The sequence below is a fragment of the Lissotriton helveticus genome, chromosome 10, assembly GCF_964261635.1.
Source record: "Lissotriton helveticus chromosome 10, aLisHel1.1, whole genome shotgun sequence".
Taxonomy (NCBI): domain Eukaryota; kingdom Metazoa; phylum Chordata; class Amphibia; order Caudata; family Salamandridae; genus Lissotriton; species Lissotriton helveticus.
The window spans coordinates 1,176,874,390-1,176,896,307 of NC_136071.1; the positions used below are offsets into that span (position 1 = coordinate 1,176,874,390).

Below are 21,918 nucleotides of genomic sequence, written 5' to 3' on the forward strand. Positions count from 1 at the left end.
TGTGGAACTGGACACTAGGACAGTTAAACTACCCTTGAGCACCGAAATGCTCTCGTTACCTCACCCACGGGCTGCAGGTGCATAGGTGCCAAAGTGTGTCGGGTTCTCGCGTTGAAGTCTATGGAGCCTGAAAGAAAAGATGCTGCAGGCGACCAGGAGGAAGATGTCCGGTGCGATCCAAGGGTGGATCGGTGAAGAAGAGGACCTGAAAGCAGAGGGGACAATGTTCAAAGTCACTAGCCAGTGACTGGAGTGGAACCAGGAAGGAACCAGATGTCGTCGTCGCGATCAGGTGAAGGGTTGACGCTTGTCTCTGCAGCCACGTGGACCAGGAGGTGTCTTCGACGACCAGGATGGAGGCACAAGCTGTCCCACGCAGGCTCTTGCTGTCGGCGGTGTTGGATCCGGAATCGGCGTCAACAGGCCTTGGCAAAGGCAACCCACGGGGTGAGTTGAAACAGCTTCTGGAGTGGACCAGGAGGGTCCGGGGTGCTCCTCTTTTGGAAGGGAGCAAGGACCAGTCTGGAGCAACCAGACCAGCAGTGAAGATTTCAAAGTTCGTCGTCTAGGAGGTCACTAGCCAGCCGGCAAGTGACCATACAACGCGTCAAGCAGCAAACAAGCAGAAGGGCCCTACGCAGATCTCGTGGATGCTGGAGGGCGAGTCTTCGGTGCAGGAGCTGCTCGGGGCTGGGGCTTCTCAGTCCCCAAAGCACTTGGTCGAGTTTACCTCGGGAGTCGTGCTGAAAGAGAAGTGCAGGTTGGTTCAAGATGGACGGTCCCACGTGTCTCGTCGCACCCACGGATCTCAGCTGTGCTGCAGATGTAGGTTGAGGTCGTAGAGGTCTGGGAATCCGGGTCTCGTCGGGCCCTGAAGTTTGAATCCTCGAGGGAAGACGACAAAGTGAAGCCGCTGGACGCTGATGGTGCCTGCAGTTGCAGGGTGGACACTCCTTGCCCACAAGGGAGATTCCTCAGTCTTCTGTGGAGCAGAACGTCGAAGTCCAGAGTTTCTTCTTGTAGAATTGTTCAGGATAATCTAATTTGGAATGGGACCAGCTCCTACCTTTATTCTCCTAAAGGGGGCTGCACTACTGACTAGGTCCCTCCCCTGGATGGGATCAGGAAGGGGGGTGGCTACACCCCCTCTCCTTTGTCCGGTTTTCGCGCCAGAGCTGGGGCATGGATGCCCCAGCAACTGGTTTGAACCGGTGTATGCACAGGACACCTTGTGTGCCCCGGGCATGTCCCATTCCTTTCAGGCCTGTCCTACCCAATACACAAAATCCTGTCTGGGGTGGTTCTAGCACCTCCGAAGGCAGGAAACCCTTTGTCCAAGCCTCCCTCGCTGGAAGGACTCCCAGCAGCAGGAGGTCAGACTTGTGTCTGTGGTGGCAGCATCCATTTTGTGATGCCAAGGCTCGAGTTAACTTTAACCGGGGTTCTCAGTTACATACATGTCGTGTCCCTCTAGAAGGGTGGGGGTAGTATTCCAATTCGTATGACACCTTACTCGACATGTTTTGATAATGTTATACCAGAGTTAGCATTCAACCGCGAGGATTATAATGCACTTAAGAGTATATGGTATAGCGTTATCATGGAACAGCTATTAGGACTTGGTTCCGCAAGCTGCAAACGGGCTCAGCTCATGCCAGAGCACCATCTCACATAATTCCAAGCACCCTGCCTTCAGAATTGATAAGGCCTGCCATAGGAGTGACCGATAGGAATATATGTGTCCATTTTAGGGTTAGATATAGGTATACTATATCTACAGCAAAGGGTGATTACACCACCTTGACCCAGCTATCGTGCAGCCAGTTGTCTATTTTAGATGGCCAGCAAGGGGTGGCATAATACATGCTTTAGCCCCTGGTAGGCCCTGGGTACACCTATGCCCTGGATACCTAAGGTATACTGTACAGGGACTGATAAGGTGGCCCAGTACCAATTGGTAAATGCACCTAAGGTACATGGTTGTCAATTTAGAGAGGGAACAGCTAGGCTGTGGGTCTGATTAGCAGGCCCACAGCCAGGGAAAGTCGTAAACCAGTGAAGCAAAAAGCAAAAATCTGGGGTGACCGTAGGATTGCAGACCCCACTCCTACACCCATCTCCTACATCATACAACTCAAGGACAATGGAACAGTCAACAAAAATTGTTCCTTATCAACCATCTAGAGCTGCTAGCAATATTCTTAGCACTCAAAACTTTCCAAGTACTAGTACAGAACAAAGCTGTCTTGATCCGGACGGACAACATGACAGCCATGTATTATATACAAAAACAGGCGGGGACACACTCTCTACAACTGTCCCAGCTCACACAGAACATTTGGAAATGGCCCATTCCACAAAACATATATCTGTTGGCAGGAGTTCACAATCAGATAGCAGATATGTTGAGTCGGCAGACACAACAAATTCACGAATGGGAACTACATCCGCAGGTTCTTCAACCATTCTTTCACAAGTGGGGTCATTCAGACATAGATCTGTTCGCCACACACAAACGCAAAATGCCCAACCTTCGCTGCCAGGTTTCCACACCCGCTGTCCAAGGGCAATGCGATATGGATGAACTGGTCAGGCAGATTAGCGTACGCTTTTCCGCCTCTACCACTGATGCAATTAGTAGTACGCAAGCTCAGACAACAGTCTCTCAAACTAATCCTAGTAGCTCCCACATGGGCACGTCAACCGTGGTTCACCACACTGCTAGAACTATCTCTAGTCCCACACCAAAAGCTACGACTAACTCCATCCCTGCTAACGCAGAGACATCCAACATCCAGACCCAAATCACCTGAATTTGGCGATTTGGCTCCTGAGTTCTTAGAGTTTGGGTATCTTAACCTACCACCAGACTGTATGAACATTATTAAAGAGGCCAGGCGACCTACTACCAGAGCTTGTTATGCTGCTAAATTAAAAAGATTTGCCATTTATTGCGACAATAACCAAATTGATCCCCTGGATGCTTCCACCCAGAATATCATTTGTTACCTTTTACATTTACAAAGGTGTAATTTGGCATATTCATCCATACTTCTGCACCTTGCAGCAATTGCAGCAAATTTACAAAATAGACAACATATGTCCCTTTTCAGAGTGCCTGCAATTAAAGCATTTATGGAAGAATTAAAAATAATTATCCCTCCCAGGTTGCCACCTTCTCCAGTATGGAACCTAAACATTGTTCTTACAAGACTCATGGGACGGCCTTTTGAGCCTTTACATAAATGTGAACTGCAATTCCTTAACGTGGAAAACATCTTTCCTTATTGCCATTACCTCTCTTAAAAGAGTAAGTGAAATACAAGCATTTACAATACAAGAACCATTTTTACAACTACATCGTAACAAAGTGGTCTTAAGAACTAATCCAAAATTCCTTCCAAAAGTCAATACTTCTTTTCATTTAAACCAATCCGTAGAGTTACCTGTGTTTTTTCAAAACCCAGACTCTGTGGCAGAAAGGGCTCTACACACATTAGATGTTAAAAGAGCCCTTCTCTACTATACAGATAGGACTAAGTGTTTTAGAAAAAAAACAACTGTTTGTGTCTTTCTCGCCACCTCATAAAGGCAACCCCATCTCTAAAGGTGGGATAGCAAGGTGGATTGTAAAATGTATACAAATATGCTATCAAAAAGCAAAACGGGCATTAACAGTACCTCCTAGAGCGCACTCAACATGCAAACTAGGAGCCTCTATGGCTTTCTTAGGAAACATCCCCCTAGAGGACATATGCAAAGCAGCAACATGGTCTACAACACACACCTTCACTAAACACTACTGTGTTGATGTGCAAGCCAAGCAGCAAGCTGCGGTAGGCCATGCTGTCCTTAAAACTCTTTCAAACCACTGCAACAGATACAGGTGACCACCGCTAGGGGAGACACTGCTGCACAATCGATGCTAAGTGTACAATCTGCAGCTCATATGCCTCGAACGGAAAATGATACTTACCAGTATGCATCTGTTCTTGGCATGTAGAGCTGCAGAGTTGTACACGCCCTCCCGCCTCCCCGGGACCTGTATCTGTTCCAGTTTTATCGGACATCTTTTTTCTTTACTTCCACTAACTCCATCATGGCGAAAAATAATCTAAGGATGGAGCCGATGCCCATGCGTACTATCGTCCAAGGGAGGAGTCACCTAGCTCGTGACTACAAAGACTTCTTTCAAGACGACAACAACATGCAATCATCCGAGACCAACACCAGGTGGCGATCTAATGCTAAGTGTACAACTCTGCAGCTCTACATGCCAAGAACAGATGCATAGTGGTGAGTAGCATTTTCCTTCTCTTCATTCAGAAAGTAAATGCCCAATTAAGACGCCTTTAAATCTTGGTTTTATCTTGACACATTTGCCACGGCTCAAGGACAGAGATCCAAATGTTAGTTTCTCTTTCCCCTAATTGTTGCTCATCTAGTCCTGGAAAATGTTTTTTACATTTTTGTTTCTTTTACTACACTTAATGCTTTTTATCAGGTGAGCTGACAAGAATTATGAAACAAAACGATGTAAAATGGCAGTTTTTTCTCCAATACATTAAAACAGCTTGTAAATAAATAGTGCAAGTATTTCAAAATGTATCTGAAATTATGAAATAACTTTTTTTTTAAATTTCAGATGTGTGATGCAAACAATGATTTAAATAGGAGAAAAACAAATCAGAACACACTACTTGATGTGCAAAATAAAAATATTTGCAGAAACGTTGTTTCCAAACATACACTATATAGTTTTAAAATCTCAAGACTGCGACAAATTCTGTGTCCATTTCAGTGCAAAATCTGCTGATTGCAAATGACAGTGTGCTGCTACTTTATGCTTCAGTTATGTATTTATTAAAAGTGATAGTTTTTAAACACGATTTGATAAACATTCCTGCCCCCCACTCTGATGACAATTAAGTTAATGAACTAAGAGGCAAGTCAGCGGTCATGTGTATTCTCTGTGGCTAGATTTGTATTCTATATGGAGCTAATGTTTAGTTTATTAAATCAAACAAAAGAGTTTTCTGTACAGCAGATGTGCTGAGCTTTTGTATTTGAAGATGCTTTCATATGTGATGAAGAAGAAAATGGCATCTCTGTGAATTAAAATAATTGTCCAGGATCACATAATTTGAAACCAGTTTATGGGTCATGAGTATTATAATTAGATCAAGTAGATTATTTAAGTCACTAGACCTGCAGATCTAGTAACATTTTAACGATTTTTTTGAGGCCTGGACCATGGGCATCCTGTATATGTGTACTTCAGAGCAAGCTCTGCATGAGTTTGCGCCAACTCCATTGGCATATTAGCATCAGGATATATGAGTGAAGCCTACTGAGAACTCAGCATAATTCCTCTGAATTGGTTAGAAACACACTATGGGGAACTGTCAATCTTTGCCTCTTGGCGCTAGTCATTAATGTGCCTGCACAAAAATATGTGCCTACTAATCCTAGTCCCCTGTGTTTTGGGCATAGACGCCAGAGTAGACAGACTATTTTCCACCATCAGACACCCTTCAAGGAATCTGCCATCCGTTCTTCTGGGCGTATCGTCAACTCCACTAGATGCATTGGACACCCTTTTTTTTATTCTAGATGTGGTCAGTTTCTTTCGGGAATGGTACAAACCAAGTTTTTTAGAGTTGCTACCTGAAGTGGGACTGGAAAGGGATGTTTATTTTCTCTTCATCTAATTCCTCTGGTTTAGGTGGTTTTGCAGCAGAGAGCTCAGAACATGGAGTGATTAAGGTGGCTTTGGCCTGGCCTTGCCAGGCTTGGTCCACTCACATCTTCTTCCAACAACCTAATGTTTGCTTGTTTCAGAAAACACAGTACTGCGGAGTTAGTTCTTTCAGCAACTACCCACAGGTTGATGTGGCAAAAGGGCCAGGATGCAAACTTAAGATAAAGTTGCCTTCATGTTGACTCTATGGCTCTTAATTGGAAAGATTTTCTCTGTAATTCACGCTCTTCCTGACCCCTCTTTCATCAGCAAAAAAGAAACAATAATTTTTTCAAATTGACCTATCTGCAGCGGGGATGCTTCTGGCCAGGGTTCGTGGCATGCAGTGTACAATTTTTCTGCTTATGCATTAGTGGCATGCAAAGCTATCCACTTAAACCGGTATGAAAGCATTTTCTTGTAATGTAAGCATTGATAATGGAAAAAGCCTATCATGGGCTAAGAGTAACATAGTCTTTCAAAAGGTAACTATATTTTTTTACCTGATGCAAAATATAAAATGTGTGCACGTATTAAGCTTATTCAAACTACACTTTAAACATCTTTCAATAAATTTAGACAGATGATTGCTTGTGTTTCCATTGGTCAAAATACATAACACTTACACGTTCCTGAGCATGCCAGCAGTTACTCTGAGTTTTTGAGTTAAGGGGAATGAACCTCCAGGAATTAGGGTTAAAATGATGTGCAGTAGTATTTTCCCCAAATAAAATGTGTTCAATGTAAAACATGGAAGGGGCGGACTAATCTGTTTTGGAAGATTTGATGTTTATTGCTTAATATTTTACATTGTAATGTAGCAGTGTTGTTCAGTTTTTTCCATGAAGAATTCTCGTTGCCAAGTATGTTACCAAAAGGTTAATGGTTTTCAGCAACATTTGTGTAAAAGGCCACATATCTTGTCATCCCATATAGGCCTTCTCTTTTCCCCAAAAGCCACTTCTATCCCCGCATTATCAGTTGGCTGGTCATTTAGTTATGAAAGACAGTGTGAAACTGAAGAGCAGGCCTGGAGAGTTGGAGGATGTATGTATGAAGAGTGCATTGGTGTTTCGTAAATGACAATTGAAAATCATTTTCTTTTTAAATTCAGGCTTACCCATATCAGAGTTCTCCACCTGTAATTATTCAACAAATTCCAGTAGGATACCAACAACCACCATATAATTACCAGGTATGGTTCCATTTGTTAAAGCTTCATGTAAACAAACATCTGTATTTTTCTGAGGGGAAATGGTGTCAGTAGTATCAATAATGTAGTGCTTGCTGTGGATATGTATCATTTACTCCAGTATTGGAACTTTCATAAATTCAGATGCTTGAATCATTCTCCAGTACCCAGTACTTAAAATAGTAGACGGTGCAGAGCGCTTTAAAGGGCACCCGGTTAGGAAACGGGTCCACTTTAAAGCGCTCTGCACCATCTATAAGGCAGTACATGGCATAGGCCCAGACTACCTGAAACCGCAAATGCAGTGGTACGTACCCATAAGAACCCATCGCCCCTGTGGAGCAAAGTTGGCGATAGTACCACCCTTCAAAAAATCTTCTTGGGGTGGTAGAAGCTTTACGGTGTGCGCAGCAAAGGCCTGGAATGAGCTTCCCATATATCTGAGAAAGGCTCCTGACCTCCTCACTTTTCGGAAGCGACTGAAAACCTGTCTTTTTTTACTCTTTAACGTTGCCTCCTATCTTATTTTCTCACAGTATAGTGGTTAGCGCCGGGACACCCTCGGGTAATTGCTACGCTTCAGAAATAGCTATAACATAACATAAAATAGTAGTAGTAGTAGAATTAAATAGTCATAATACACTAATCGGTATAGACTAAAGAACGCCCAGGCCTCTTAGTTTAATAACTTACCCTACTCCTTATAAAGAAAAGGACCGTATTTTTGCCTCACCCAATCGGCACTAATCGCCCTCTGACACTCCTTCAGGAAGCTCAAAAGCTCAGATTTTCTACTGCAAGTTATGCTAGGGAGTCTCCTCTGAGCTCTGCTCAGCTTTCTCATCAAGGATAAAGAATTTTGGACTTTTTCTACAGGAAAGTACAATTGCCCCAGTATTGGAACTTTCATAGATTCCCATGCTTTGTATCATTCCCCGTTGTCGGACTGGGAGTCTCGGTAATAAAAAATATCATAGTAGTAGGTACAAAAAAAAAAAGGAAAGGCCTAGGCCTCATTCCCTTTTGTAACATATCAGCCTCTTTTTGTAAAAGAGACCAAACTCTAGACGTCAGCCAATCAGAAGAGCCTCACCCTTAGAACCTTCCTGAAGGAACCTCAGAGCCTCAGATTTTCTACCGCACGTTGTGCTAGGGAGTCTCCATTGAGCTCTGCTCTATTTCTACTCTTTTAAACACATTTCTACAGATATTTCTTCAGGATTTTCTTCAGTTTTCTTCAGGACACTCTTCTTCTTCAAAATGTCTGAGGTTGAGAAGAAAAAAACCCTTTTCAAGCCCTGTTCCACCTGTGGGAAGAAAAGGCTGTTTGTGGAAGACAAACACAAGGATTGCATCTACTGCCTGTATCCAGATCACAGGGCAGAGGATTGTAAGATTTGTCGCCCTCTCTCCACCAAGACCTTGAGAGATCGTGCTGGAAGGCTTCTTACATGGTTGCAGAGGCAGAAGGAAAGGAAACATGGAGTTTCCAGTGATGAGGAAGAATCAGCGTCTTGTGCTTCCTCTAAAAGGTCAGTGAAAAGGGGTAGAGGTTCCCCATCTTCCTCTATTGGGCGCCCCTCTAAGGCTTCAAAGAAGACCCCCAGGGAGTCTGATGGCCGGGGTTCAGGAGGTTCCCCCCACCGCAGTGGGTGGGCAAGGCAGAACTGGTTTCGCCTCCTAAGGGTGAGAAGACAGACCCAGCCTTCAAGAGACCCTCTTCACACTCTTCAGAGAGGAGTTCCAAGTCCTCTACGACGAAGACACACTCTTCAGAGAGGAGTTCCAAGTCCTCTACGACGAAGACTTCGTCGACGGTGGCTCCGTCGACGACGAAAATGAAGCCCAAGATCCAATTGGTCCCGTCGACGGGAACGTCGACGACGAAGACTTCGTCGTCGGTTAAGAAGACCTCGACGACGGCGGCGTCGACGGAAAGTATGCCGACGACATCGTCGACGGCGGCGAAGACATCGTCGACGAAGAAACCATCGTCGTCGACGACGGCAGTACCGACGACGACGTCGTCGACGGTGTCGACGACGGTCATGTCTTCGACGAGTGCTTCGACGACGACAACAATTTCTACATCGACGGCGGGCTCGTCGTCGGTGGCGTCGACGACGACATCTACTATTCCTATCTCGTCGACGAGGATTTCACCAGCGTCGACGGCCCAACCAACGATACTGGCTGCAGAGAGAAGGGTAACAATATCTCTCACAAGGATCACGCCTGAAATGACATCCCCAAGGAGGGTGACCTCATTACCCCCAACGACGTTGCTAGACCAGGACTACTCTGAGGGAGACGGTCAGGATAGCTTTGAGTATGCAAATAGCCCATCTCAGCTTCTCATTAAAAGTCAAGAGACGGACTCAGAGGAGGCATATGAACAAGGTGGAGGTGACTACCCACAAACAGACCACTTAATGGACTGTGAATCACAAGGCATGGTTTCAGTACCGACGTCCTTCCTGCATGACCTGCACAAGATGTTGCAAGACTACAAGTCCAAGGCCGAGCGACCAGCGCCGAGGAGGTCTACTCCGTCGACACCAGTGAAGGACCACTCTTCAAGTGTCCCGCCGGTACACCCAGTGCAGACTCCTCCTCAACCACAGCGGCCAGTGCCCCAGACTGCGTCTGGAACAGCGGAGGATCCGGATGAGGATCATGATAATGATACGTGTAGGAAGGTTGACCCCTGACTATGGTTGCCCCCAACTTTTTGCCTGGTGTTTTGCTGGTTTTCTGACTTAGTTGACCTGAGGCCCTGCTGTTCAGGACCTCAGGCCCACTGCTCTCTCTGTAAAATGGATTCCATGTACCTTAGGTACATATCTAAATTGGATACTGAGTCACCTTATCAGTCCCTGTACTGTGTACCTTAGGTACCCAGGGCCTAGGTGTACCCAGGGCCTACCAGGGGCTGCAGCATGTATTATGCCACCCCTGGATGGCCATCCAAATCTGACACAACTGGCTGCACGACAGCTGGGGCAAGGTGGTGTACTCACCCTTTGCTTTAGATATAGTATACCTATATCTAACCCTAAAATGGACACACAGATCTCCTATCAGTCACTCCTATGGCAGGCCTTAACAATCCTGAAGGCAGAGTGCTTGGAATCGTGTGAGAGGGTGCTCTGGCACGAGCTGAGCCTGTCTGCGGCTTTCGGGATCCATCCCTTAGCCGTTTCCATGATATCGCATACCATATACTCTTAAGTGCATTATAATCCTCGCGGTTATGTGCCAACTCTGGTATCGCTTTATCAAAACATGTCGAGTAAGGTGTCATACGAATTGGAATACTAACCCCTCGCCAATTCTGGCGACGGGGTTGGCATTCCACCCTTCTAGAGGGACACGACATGCCTGTAACCTATAACCCGGTTAAAAGTCAGACAGAGCCTTAGCATTCACAAAATGGATGCTGCCACCGAGACACAAGTCTGCCCTCCTGCTGCTGGGAGTCCTCCCAGAGCAGGAGATAAGGACAAAGGGTTTCCTGCCAGGGGCGGTGCCAGCACCGTCCCAGACAGGGTTTTGTGTATTGTAGGTAGGCAGGGCTTTAGAGGAAGGTGACTGCACGTGGCACCCCGGTGCTCACTGTGCATAGGCTGGCTGGAACCAGTTCCAGGGTCACTCCAGACCCTGTGCTGGGGAAAAGCCCGCCAAGGAAGTGGGTGTAACCACCCCCCTCCTAGTCCCACCCATAGGGCAGGACTTAGTCGCGTGCCAGCCCCTTTTTACAGGAGAAAGGTAGAGACTGGCCCCCTTCCAAATCAGATCATCTTTGAATCCTGAAACTACTTTCTGCGAAAGGAACTCAAGACTTCTTCCTAAGATTTCTCCCTTGTGACTAAGGAGTAGTCACCCTGCATCCGCAGGCACCATCTAAGAACACTGCGGTCTGCTGTAAGTCCTTCCTCCGGAATCCGACTGCCCAGCTCGACGAGAACCGGCTTCCCTGGCACCTCTGACCTCTACCCACCTCTACAGCCCAGCTGAGAACCGTGGGTGCGACGAGACCTCAAGGGACTGGCCATCTGCAAGACTGCACGACTTCTTTCCAGCAAGCCCGCCGAGTGAATTCCTGGTGAGTGCTTTGGGGTCCGAGAAGCCCCCACCCTGAGCAGCTCCAGCACCGAAGAGCAGCCCCCCAGCATCTCCACGATCTGCGTGGGGCCCTTCTGCTTTCCGCTGCTCACCGCGTTGTTTGGCTACTAGCCCGTTGGCTTGTGGCCTCCCTGACGACGCCCGACGACATTTCTGCTGCTGGTCTGGTTGCTCCAGACTGGCCCGTGCTCCCTCCCAGAAGAGGAGCACCCCGGACCCTCCTGGTCCACTCAAGACGCCATTTTGAGTCCACCGCGTGGGCTTGAATTAGCCAAGGCTTGTTGCCCAATCCTGGGTAACTTCGACGCCAACGACTTCATCCTCCGTGGGACAGCTCGCACCTCCATCCTGGTCGCCGACAACGCCTCCTGGTCCGAGAGACTGCAGAGCCCAGCAGCGCCCACTCACCTGACTGCGGTGACTTCGCCCGGTGCCATCCTGGTGCCCACTTAATCACTGGCTAGTGATTCAAGAACTTGGTCCCCTCTGCTTTCAGGTTTCTTCTTCCTCGATCCAGGCTTGGATCCAACGAACTTTCCTTCACTGGTCGCCTGCCAGCAACTTCTTCCTTCCAGGCTCCTGGTCCGGCAACGAGATCCCCGACGTCTTTTCAGACCTATGCAGCTGCAGCCCCTGGGCTAGGTAACTTCGGCACTCCGGTGTCCCAGCATAGCCTCACTATCCAAGGGTCAGGATCCACTGTCGTTTTCTCCCTACCAGGTCGGGTTCGCCCGTGAACACTAACTTTGTGAATTCTAGCTTCCATAGACTTTGTCCCGCATCCCGCGTGAGAGTGCACACTCTGCACCCGAGTCCCCTGGGCCTCCTAGTAGTAATCTAACGATTCCCTAGTCCAGTCCTAGCGATTCCAAAGCCTATTAGAACTGTTACTTACCTGCTAGTAATTCGCATTCCACTTTTAGCGTATATGGTTTTTCGTGCCCCTCGGGCATTTGTGTAACGTGCTAACTTAAAAGTATTTTCGTAAGAGTTTTGTTGTGTGCTTAGCACCCTGTCCTCATAAAGAGTACAGGGTTGTTGTGATTCTAATAAATACATTGTTTATTTTCATAACACTTGTGTGGTGTCCTTTCACTGGGTGTTCAAGGGGTAATGTGATGGTAAAACAGCTGGCTTAACACGCCCTCTAGAGTCTTAGCCTTAGACTGCTCGTATCCATGCTACTAGGATAGCTGGTCTATAAGGTTGACTTACAACCAATCATCAATAAGGGTTGTTTGGACTGATATATAGTGATCACTAGAATAGTGAGCACTGCACATCAGGCCAACTTCTCACATTGGTGAGCAGCGGTTGGGATTTGAGCTTGCTGTTGTTTTACCACACATGCCCTAAGAATATCTTGTGAAAGATCACATAAGTACTAAAGGTACATATAACTTAGCTTAGAATACTCTGAGTTCTACTGAACCAGCTGTTGTAGCTCCTAGGGCCTAGCACACCCTAAACTACAACTCTAGCAAGGGATCAGTAGGCAAACATATAGTGTAGGTAAGTGCACCACTTACACCTCACTAGAAAAGCATGTCGACTCAGGGGGACTCTACTGAGACTCCCCTGGTCAGTGTTGACCCTCCACAGGTCACTTCAAGATATGCAGCTCTCAATTTTCAGGAGATGAGGCAACTCTGTGTCTCCAGGAAACTGAAGCAGGGGTCTAACCCCACCCTTCCCTTTCTGATAGGTCTCTTAGAGACGTATGATGCCAGAAAGCTCTCTCAGTTACATGAGAGCATGCCAGCCTTAGAGGGAACCTCTGGGGATCCAGACCTCCCCAACACTGATTCAGCAGTTGAGGAGGAGGATGAGGAGGTACTCTCTGGGGATGAGGTAGACAAGGGTCTTGAGGTAGTCAGAAGGCTAACTAGGACCAACTTAGACTTACTTGGGCTAGGATCTGGGGGCCCCCCAGTACTAACCCGAAGTGGGCCTAACCTTGGAGTTAGGAGAGATAGATCTCTTTCTAGGGACTCCAATAGATCTCTGCACTCTAATGCCTCTTCTCAGGGGAGAAGGAATCCTCCACAGAGGAGATTTACTTCCCCTCAGAGAAAGGAGCATGAGGCTAGGATGAGACAAGCTGAACTGAGGATTGAAAGGGAAGAAATTGCCCTGGCCAAAGAGAAGCTTGCCCTGGCAAGAGAGCAGCAGATGAGTGGGCTAGCTCCCACTGGTGGCAGCAATCTCCCAAGAGATAGAGAGAAGGGTTTAGACACTAAACACCTGACTAAAATAGTGCCCCCCTTTAAGCAAGGGGATGACATCCAGAAATGGATGGCTGCTCTGGAGAGGGCCTGCACTGTGCAGAACATTCCCCAGAGTCAGTGGGCAGCTATACTGTGGCTCTCCTTTGATGGCAAAGGTAGAGATAAGCTCCTCACTACTAGAGTTGAGGATGCTAACAATTACCAGGTCCTGAAAAATGCACTGGTTGATGGGTTTGGTTTAACCACTGAGCAGTACAGGTTGCTGTTCAGAGACACCCAGAAAACTCAGTCTCAGGACTGGTCAGACTTTGTTGATTGTGCCACTAAGGCTTTGGAAGGCTGGCTACTGGGTAGTAAGGTTACTGACTTCAAGGGATTGTATAATCTAATTATGAGAGAGCAAGTCTTAAATAATTGTCAGAACCAGTTATTACACCAGCACCTGGTAGACTCTGATCTGACCTCTCCACAAGAATTGGGTAAGAGGGCAGACAAATGGGTCAGAACCAGGATTAGGCCCAAGAACCAAGGTGGTGACCAGAAAAAGGAATCAACCAAGCCTCAAGAGAAGGGTGGGAATAAATCTCCAGATCAAACCACATCAGGGCCCCAAAAATCCTCTGAGGGGGGTGGGTCCCAGAATCCTTCCAACAACCAGAAGAAACCTTATTGTTATCCCTGTAAACAGGTGGGTCATTTAAAAACTGACAGCAGTTGCCCAAAGAATAACAATAAGGAAAACATACCCCCAAGTAACATTCCCAAACCTCCTGTTACTACTAGTAGTAATCCCCCAGGTGGTGGGAGTGCCCCCAAGAATTTGGGTGCATTTACTTTGGGAGTTCCTGGGGACTCTGGCCTAACCAGGTCCCCAAACTTAGATACTCTTGTCTGTGAGACTGGCATGGGGTTTGCCAACTTCACAACTTGTCCCAACACTTTGGGCAAGTACAGACAGGAGCCCCTCATCAATGGTATAAAAGTTGAGGCCTATAGAGATACAGGGGCTAGCATCACTATGGTGACTGAGAGTCTAGTCCCCTCAAGGCAACTTTTACCTGGTGCCACATACCAGGTGACCAATATTGATGGAGTACAGAGAGATCATCCCATGGCAGTGGTCAATCTCAGCTGGGGAGGTGTCACTGGCCACAAGAGAGTGGCAGTGTCACCAAACTTGCCTGTAGATTGCCTACTGGGGAATGATTTAGAGCTCTCAGCCTGGGCTGAAGTAGAGCAAGAGACCCATTCTAGAATGGTGAACATCCATGGTAAGGTTAGTGGGGCAGTGGTAGCCACAGCCCCAGTCCAAGATATCCTCCCTGAACAGGTCAGGAGGGTTGTGCCAGTCACAACCCAATCTCAGACAACTTCCTTCCCAGAACAGGTTGTCAAGGCTGTGATGGTCACAGCCCACACCCAAACTGAGCCCCCTCCTGAAAAGGTTGGGAGAGTTGTGATGGCCACAGCTCAAACTCAGACAGATGACAGTGTTGTGAAGCCTGAAACTATGGATCACTCCACTCAGACAGAGAGTATTGAGGAGGAAGAGAAATCTCCCTCCCACCAGACTTTAGGAAAGGATCAGCCTCCTCAGGGAACTGATCTGACCCCTTGTGAAGAAACTGCCACAGAGGTAGTCAGGCCTAGCCTGGCAGAACCCCTGATGTCAGTGGACCCTTCCAAGGTGGGACCCAGTCTGGAGCAGGTAACCTGCCCCTCTCTACCCTGCCTCAGTCAGCCCAGGGCTGTAGAGGTCAGGGAGGCCAGTGTTGGACCCCAAAGGGCCCCCTGTCCAAAAGAATTTCCCAATCAGCAGATTAAGGGCACTGAAGCTAGTAGTCCTAGCCAAGTGAAAATAAAACATACTCCTGAGGGATCCCCCTTAAAATTAGTTAGGGACCTCCCACAGATGGACACTGTTGGGCACAGCCAAACTTGGGACCTGAGGGCCCCAGACCTGACCTGTCCCTCCAGTAAGCCAAACAGAGGGACCCAACCTCCAGCTGTAGGTAGCCAGAGGTTGACCCTGAGAGCCCAAAACAACTCAGTCTTGGAAAGAAAGGCCTATATGGTGGAAAATGATTGGAGGAAGCTGAGCCCAAAATTAGTGGAGCCTCACTTCAGTACTCCATTGCAGCACCAGCCTTTTTCTTTGACAAAACACACCACAGGTAGAGATTCCCTATGGTGGAGACCCTCAGACACCCTTAGGGTGAGGGATTGCTTAGTGGACCATGACATAGGGGGTAACCATGCCAGTGCTGGTACTTCCTTAAATGGCCACTTAGGCAATATAGGCTTACCTGGACAAGGATAGCCTTATCTCCTTTCGTTTGGGGGGGGGTTATGTAGGAAGGTTGACCCCTGACTATGGTTGCCCCCAACTTTTTGCCTGGTGTTTTGCTGGTTTTCTGACTTAGTTGACCTGAGGCCCTGCTGTTCAGGACCTCAGGCCCACTGCTCTCTCTGTAAAATGGATTCCATGTACCTTAGGTACATATCTAAATTGGATACTGAGTCACCTTATCAGTCCCTGTACTGTGTACCTTAGGTACCCAGGGCCTAGGTGTACCCAGGGCCTACCAGGGGCTGCAGCATGTATTATGCCACCCCTGGATGGCCATCCAAATCTGACACAACTGGCTGCACGACAGCTGGGGCAAGGTGGTGTACTCACCCTTTGCTTTAGATATAGTATACCTATATCTAACCCTAAAATGGACACACAGATCTCCTATCAGTCACTCCTATGGCAGGCCTTAACAATCCTGAAGGCAGAGTGCTTGGAATCGTGTGAGAGGGTGCTCTGGCACGAGCTGAGCCTGTCTGCGGCTTTCGGGATCCATCCCTTAGCCGTTTCCATGATATCGCATACCATATACTCTTAAGTGCATTATAATCCTCGCGGTTATGTGCCAACTCTGGTATCGCTTTATCAAAACATGTCGAGTAAGGTGTCATACGAATTGGAATACTAACCCCTCGCCAATTCTGGCGACGGGGTTGGCATTCCACCCTTCTAGAGGGACACGACATGCCTGTAACCTATAACCCGGTTAAAAGTCAGACAGAGCCTTAGCATTCACAAAATGGATGCTGCCACCGAGACACAAGTCTGCCCTCCTGCTGCTGGGAGTCCTCCCAGAGCAGGAGATAAGGACAAAGGGTTTCCTGCCAGGGGCGGTGCCAGCACCGTCCCAGACAGGGTTTTGTGTATTGTAGGTAGGCAGGGCTTTAGAGGAAGGTGACTGCACGTGGCACCCCGGTGCTCACTGTGCATAGGCTGGCTGGAACCAGTTCCAGGGTCACTCCAGACCCTGTGCTGGGGAAAAGCCCGCCAAGGAAGTGGGTGTAACCACCCCCCTCCTAGTCCCACCCATAGGGCAGGACTTAGTCGCGTGCCAGCCCCTTTTTACAGGATAAAGGTAGAGACTGGCCCCCTTCCAAATCAGATCATCTTTGAATCCTGAAACTACTTTCTGCGAAAGGAACTCAAGACTTCTTCCTAAGATTTCTCCCTTGTGACTAAGGAGTAGTCACCCTGCATCCGCAGGCACCATCTAAGAACACTGCGGTCTGCTGTAAGTCCTTCCTCCGGAATCCGACTGCCCAGCTCGACGAGAACCGGCTTCCCTGGCACCTCTGACCTCTACCCACCTCTACAGCCCAGCTGAGAACCGTGGGTGCGACGAGACCTCAAGGGACCGGCCATCTGCAAGACTGCACGACTTCTTTCCAGCAAGCCCGCCGAGTGAATTCCTGGTGAGTGCTTTGGGGTCCGAGAAGCCCCCACCCTGAGCAGCTCCAGCACCGAAGAGCAGCCCCCCAGCATCTCCACGATCTGCGTGGGGCCCTTCTGCTTTCCGCTGCTCACCGCGTTGTTTGGCTACTAGCCCGTTGGCTTGTGGCCTCCCTGACGACGCCCGACGACATTTCTGCTGCTGGTCTGGTTGCTCCAGACTGGCCCGTGCTCCCTCCCAGAAGAGGAGCACCCCGGACCCTCCTGGTCCACTCAAGACGCCATTTTGAGTCCACCGCGTGGGCTTGAATTAGCCAAGGCTTGTTGCCCAATCCTGGGTAACTTCGACGCCAACGACTTCATCCTCCGTGGGACAGCTCGCACCTCCATCCTGGTCGCCGACAACGCCTCCTGGTCCGAGAGACTGCAGAGCCCAGCAGCGCCCACTCACCTGACTGCGGTGACTTCGCCCGGTGCCATCCTGGTGCCCACTTAATCACTGGCTAGTGATTCAAGAACTTGGTCCCCTCTGCTTTCAGGTTTCTTCTTCCTCGATCCAGGCTTGGATCCAACGAACTTTCCTTCACTGGTCGCCTGCCAGCAACTTCTTCCTTCCAGGCTCCTGGTCCGGCAACGAGATCCCCGACGTCTTTTCAGACCTATGCAGCTGCAGCCCCTGGGCTAGGTAACTTCGGCACTCCGGTGTCCCAGCATAGCCTCACTATCCAAGGGTCAGGATCCACTGTCGTTTTCTCCCTACCAGGTCGGGTTCGCCCGTGAACACTAACTTTGTGAATTCTAGCTTCCATAGACTTTGTCCCGCATCCCGCGTGAGAGTGCACACTCTGCACCCGAGTCCCCTGGGCCTCCTAGTAGTAATCTAACGATTCCCTAGTCCAGTCCTAGCGATTCCAAAGCCTATTAGAACTGTTACTTACCTGCTAGTAATTCGCATTCCACTTTTAGCGTATATGGTTTTTCGTGCCCCTCGGGCATTTGTGTAACGTGCTAACTTAAAAGTATTTTCGTAAGAGTTTTGTTGTGTGCTTAGCACCCTGTCCTCATAAAGAGTACAGGGTTGTTGTGATTCTAATAAATACATTGTTTATTTTCATAACACTTGTGTGGTGTCCTTTCACTGGGTGTTCAAGGGGTAATGTGATGGTAAAACAGCTGGCTTAACACGCCCTCTAGAGTCTTAGCCTTAGACTGCTCGTATCCATGCTACTAGGATAGCTGGTCTATAAGGTTGACTTACAACCAATCATCAATAAGGGTTGTTTGGACTGATATATAGTGATCACTAGAATAGTGAGCACTGCACATCAGGCCAACTTCTCACAATACGGATGCGTCATCCGGTGATAATCCGGACTCGGATCAGGAAGGGGATGAATACAATGACTACATCATCCCGGATCCAGCTTCGCCCCACCAGGACCTAGGTGACTCTCCTCCTGCTGACATTGGCAGTTTTCACCAACTGATGGAACATGCAGCCGGCCGCTTTAAGTTGGTATTGCCTGCGGAAACCACAGACTGTTTCTTGTACGATTTTAAAGACACTCACCGCAAGACTACGAGGTCCATTCCGATTGTGGAACATCTATGGAAGGAGGGTTTGAAGACCATGAAAAACCCAGCGACGGTGGTCCCTGTGCTACCGCGCCTTGATAAAAAGTATAAAGCGCCGGAGGATGCACCGGCTGCCCTGACAGGTCATCCCAAACCGGACTCTGTAATCTCACAAGCGGCGCAAAGGAAGTCACGGAACCCTTCTGCTCCCTTGACAGCCCCTCCTGACAAGGATGGACGACGGATGGATAACACAGGCAAGAGATTTTCATCCATTGCTAGCCTTCTGGTTCGCGCCGCCAATGCTTTGGCAATATTGGGGCGATATGATCGCCAGTTATGGTGCGATATAGCTCCCTACTTGGATCAGCTTACACCGGAAAGCGAGCTGGAAGCCAAGAAAACCTTGCAAGAATGTGAAGCGGTCTCCATGGAGATAATAGATGGTGCCATGGACATTGCCACAACGTCCTTTAGAGCTTTGGCAGGAGCAGCAGTACTAAGACGCCAAGGGTGGCTAAAAGCGACTTGGTTTTTTGGCCAGAAATCCAGAAAAAGGTCCTTGATCTACCTTTTGATGGCGAGGCACTCTTCGGCAAATTGATCGACGAAACGCTGCAAGACATCAAGAAGGACACGGAGACAGCTAGATCGCTGGGAACACTCCAGTACCGCAAAACTCCTTTTAGGGGTACAAGAGGCAGAGGTGGCACCTATAGAGGCGCATACCAGCAACAGCGCTATTCTTCCAACAGCTCTGGGTACCAGCCGAATCGCCAGTCATACCAACAAAGACAAGGCCAGTCCTCTGGTTATTCACGGCCTTACAACAAAGGCAAGCAAACTGCCCGTGGACGAGACTCGTCCAAACGCCAATAGCGGCCTGCTGGCTCTGCCTACTGCTCCCTCCTCCGAGAGATCATCAGTTGGAGGCAGGGTGTCAAAATTCCTTCTGAACTGGTCCCAAATTACATCGGACCGTTGGGTGCTCAACATCATCAGACGGGGACATACTTTGGAGTTTACGGAAGTCCCTCCACCCAGACCCCCATCAGCCATCCCTTCAAGACATCTGCATCTCCTGCGGCTAGAGGTACAACAAATGCTCCGCAAAGGAGCGATAGAGCCGGTCCCCTCCAATCAACAGGGCCACGGTTTCTATTCCAGGTTCTTCCTGGTGAGGAAAACGCAGGAGAAGTGGCGTCCCATCCTGGACCTCAGGGAGCTAAATGCCTATCTCATCTCCTTATCCTTCAGGATGGTATCCCTACAGGACGTTTTGAAAATGGTCAACCCGGGGGATTATATGGCCACACTCGATCTGGAGGATGCGTACTTCCATATCCCGATTCACCCAGCGCACAGAAGGTTCCTACGCTTCACAGTAGCCAAGAGCCATTTTCAGTTCAGAGTCTTGCCGTTCGGCCTTCGCTCTGCTCCAAGGATTTTTACGAAGGTGCTGGCACCTGTAGCAGCATTTCTGCGCAAAAACCACTTCTGTAGTAGGGGATCTCTGTGTATAGTCATAATCTAGTGAATAGTCCCGCCCATGTGCGCGGACCCCGGAGCAATCAAAAATAATCTCTTAAGCTGTCAAAACATGCAGACCTGCATAGACACTTAAGAGAGAATTTAAAGACAGATAATGCAGCCTATATCCACAGGCTACACTGTCCAATACTTCAACTGGAAATTCCACCAAAAACCACAACAGCACAGCCTGTCCAGGGTTTTCCACAGAGAAAAACCTTGCTTTTAACAGCAAAACCCTCTGGAATGATAGAGAGGAAGGAGTGGACAGACAAGCCCCATAGGCTGCCATTATGTGGCTCAAAACAGGATACTGTGCCTTTAAGAGAACTTTCCAGAAGCCTCACAGTATCCCAGAATGCAGTGCAGGTCCCTTTCACCTTCAGTTCTTTTTTCCGGCTCCTGCTAGCAGGACCCTGGAGCATTAGCTCTTCTTTTCTGAGCTTTTTCTATGCTATTTTTGTGATATTTTTGGATTTTTGTAGCTTCACTCGACGTCTTTGGCCTTTATCTGCATTCTGCTGTGGTTTTTTGGCAGAATTTCTGCAGTCTTCTTGTCTTTAGACTATTTGTAGTCTGACATGTGCTTTGTCTGCTGCTGAGCTGAAGGCCGAAGCTGAAGCTCACAGGGTTTGTACTCTGTGCTTGCCTGTGTCTTTGGACACCTGTCTTCTCTGTACCTTCTTTTCTAGGGGGCTTCGGCTTCCAGGTTTCAAACAGAGGAGTTTGAAGGCATCTTCAGCCTCTGGGTGAGGTGAGGGTAGGTCCTCTACCGAGTCCCATGCTGTACTCTCTGGGGTTATCCCCAGTAAGGGCACGTCTGAGCTATGGTGCGGTTCCAGTCGGCGTTGGGGCCGTCGTGGAGTGCCTGGACGTCATGGAGTGCTTAGACGTCGACGTCATGGAGTGCTTCGACGTCATGGAGTGCTTCGACGTCATGGAGTGCTTCGACGTCATGGAGTGCTTCGACGTCATGGAGTGCTTCGACGTCATGGAGTGCTTCGACGTCATGGAGTGCTTCGACGTCATGGAGTGCTTCGACGTCATGGAGTGCTTCGACGTCATGGAGTGCTTCGACGTCATGGAGTGCTTCGACGTCATGGAGTGCCTCGACGTCATGGAGTGCCTCGACGTCATGGAGTGCCTCGACGTCATGGAGTGCCTCGACGTCATGGAGTGCCTCGACGTCATGGAGTGCCTCGACGTCATGGAGTGCCTCGACGTCATGGAGTGCCTCGACGTCATGGAGTGCCTCGACGTCATGGAGTGCCTCGACGTCATGGAGTGCCTCGACGTCATGGAGTGCCTCGACGTCATGGAGTGCCTCGACGTCATGGAGTGCCTCGACGTCATGGCGTGCCTCGACGTCATGGCGTGCCTCGACGTCATGGCGTGCCTCGACGTCATGGCGTGCCTCGACGTCATGGCGTGCCTCGACGTCATGGCGTGCCTCGACGTCATGGCGTGCCTCGACGTCATGGCGTGCCTCGACGTCATGGCGTGCCTCGACGTCATGGCGTGCCTCGACGTCATGGCGTGCCTCGACGTCATGGCGTGCCTCGACGTCATGGCGTGCCTCGACGTCATGGCGTGCCTCGACGTCATGGCGTGCCTCGACGTCATGGCGTGCCTCGACGTCATGGCGTGCCTCGACGTCATGGCGTGCCTCGACGTCATGGCGTGCCTCGACGTCATGGCGTGCCTCGACGTCATGGCGTGCCTCGACGTCATGAGGTGCCTCGACGTCATGAGGTGCCTCGACGTCGACGTCATGGAGTGTCTCGAC

General features: G+C 49.1%; 1 protein-coding gene across 5 annotated transcripts in view; it reads left to right on the forward strand.

Annotated features, from left to right (window-relative positions):
- The window catches only part of DAZL (deleted in azoospermia like), a 794,400-nt gene that overhangs the window by 355,242 nt on the left and 417,240 nt on the right, over positions 1-21,918 (forward strand). For all 5 annotated transcript variants that reach the window (XM_078664021.1, XM_078664020.1, XM_078664023.1 and 2 more), the window contains exon 7: positions 6,855-6,935. In XM_078664021.1, the coding sequence (XP_078520147.1) occupies positions 6,855-6,935 (81 nt within the window). The remainder of the gene's footprint in view (positions 1-6,854; positions 6,936-21,918) is intronic.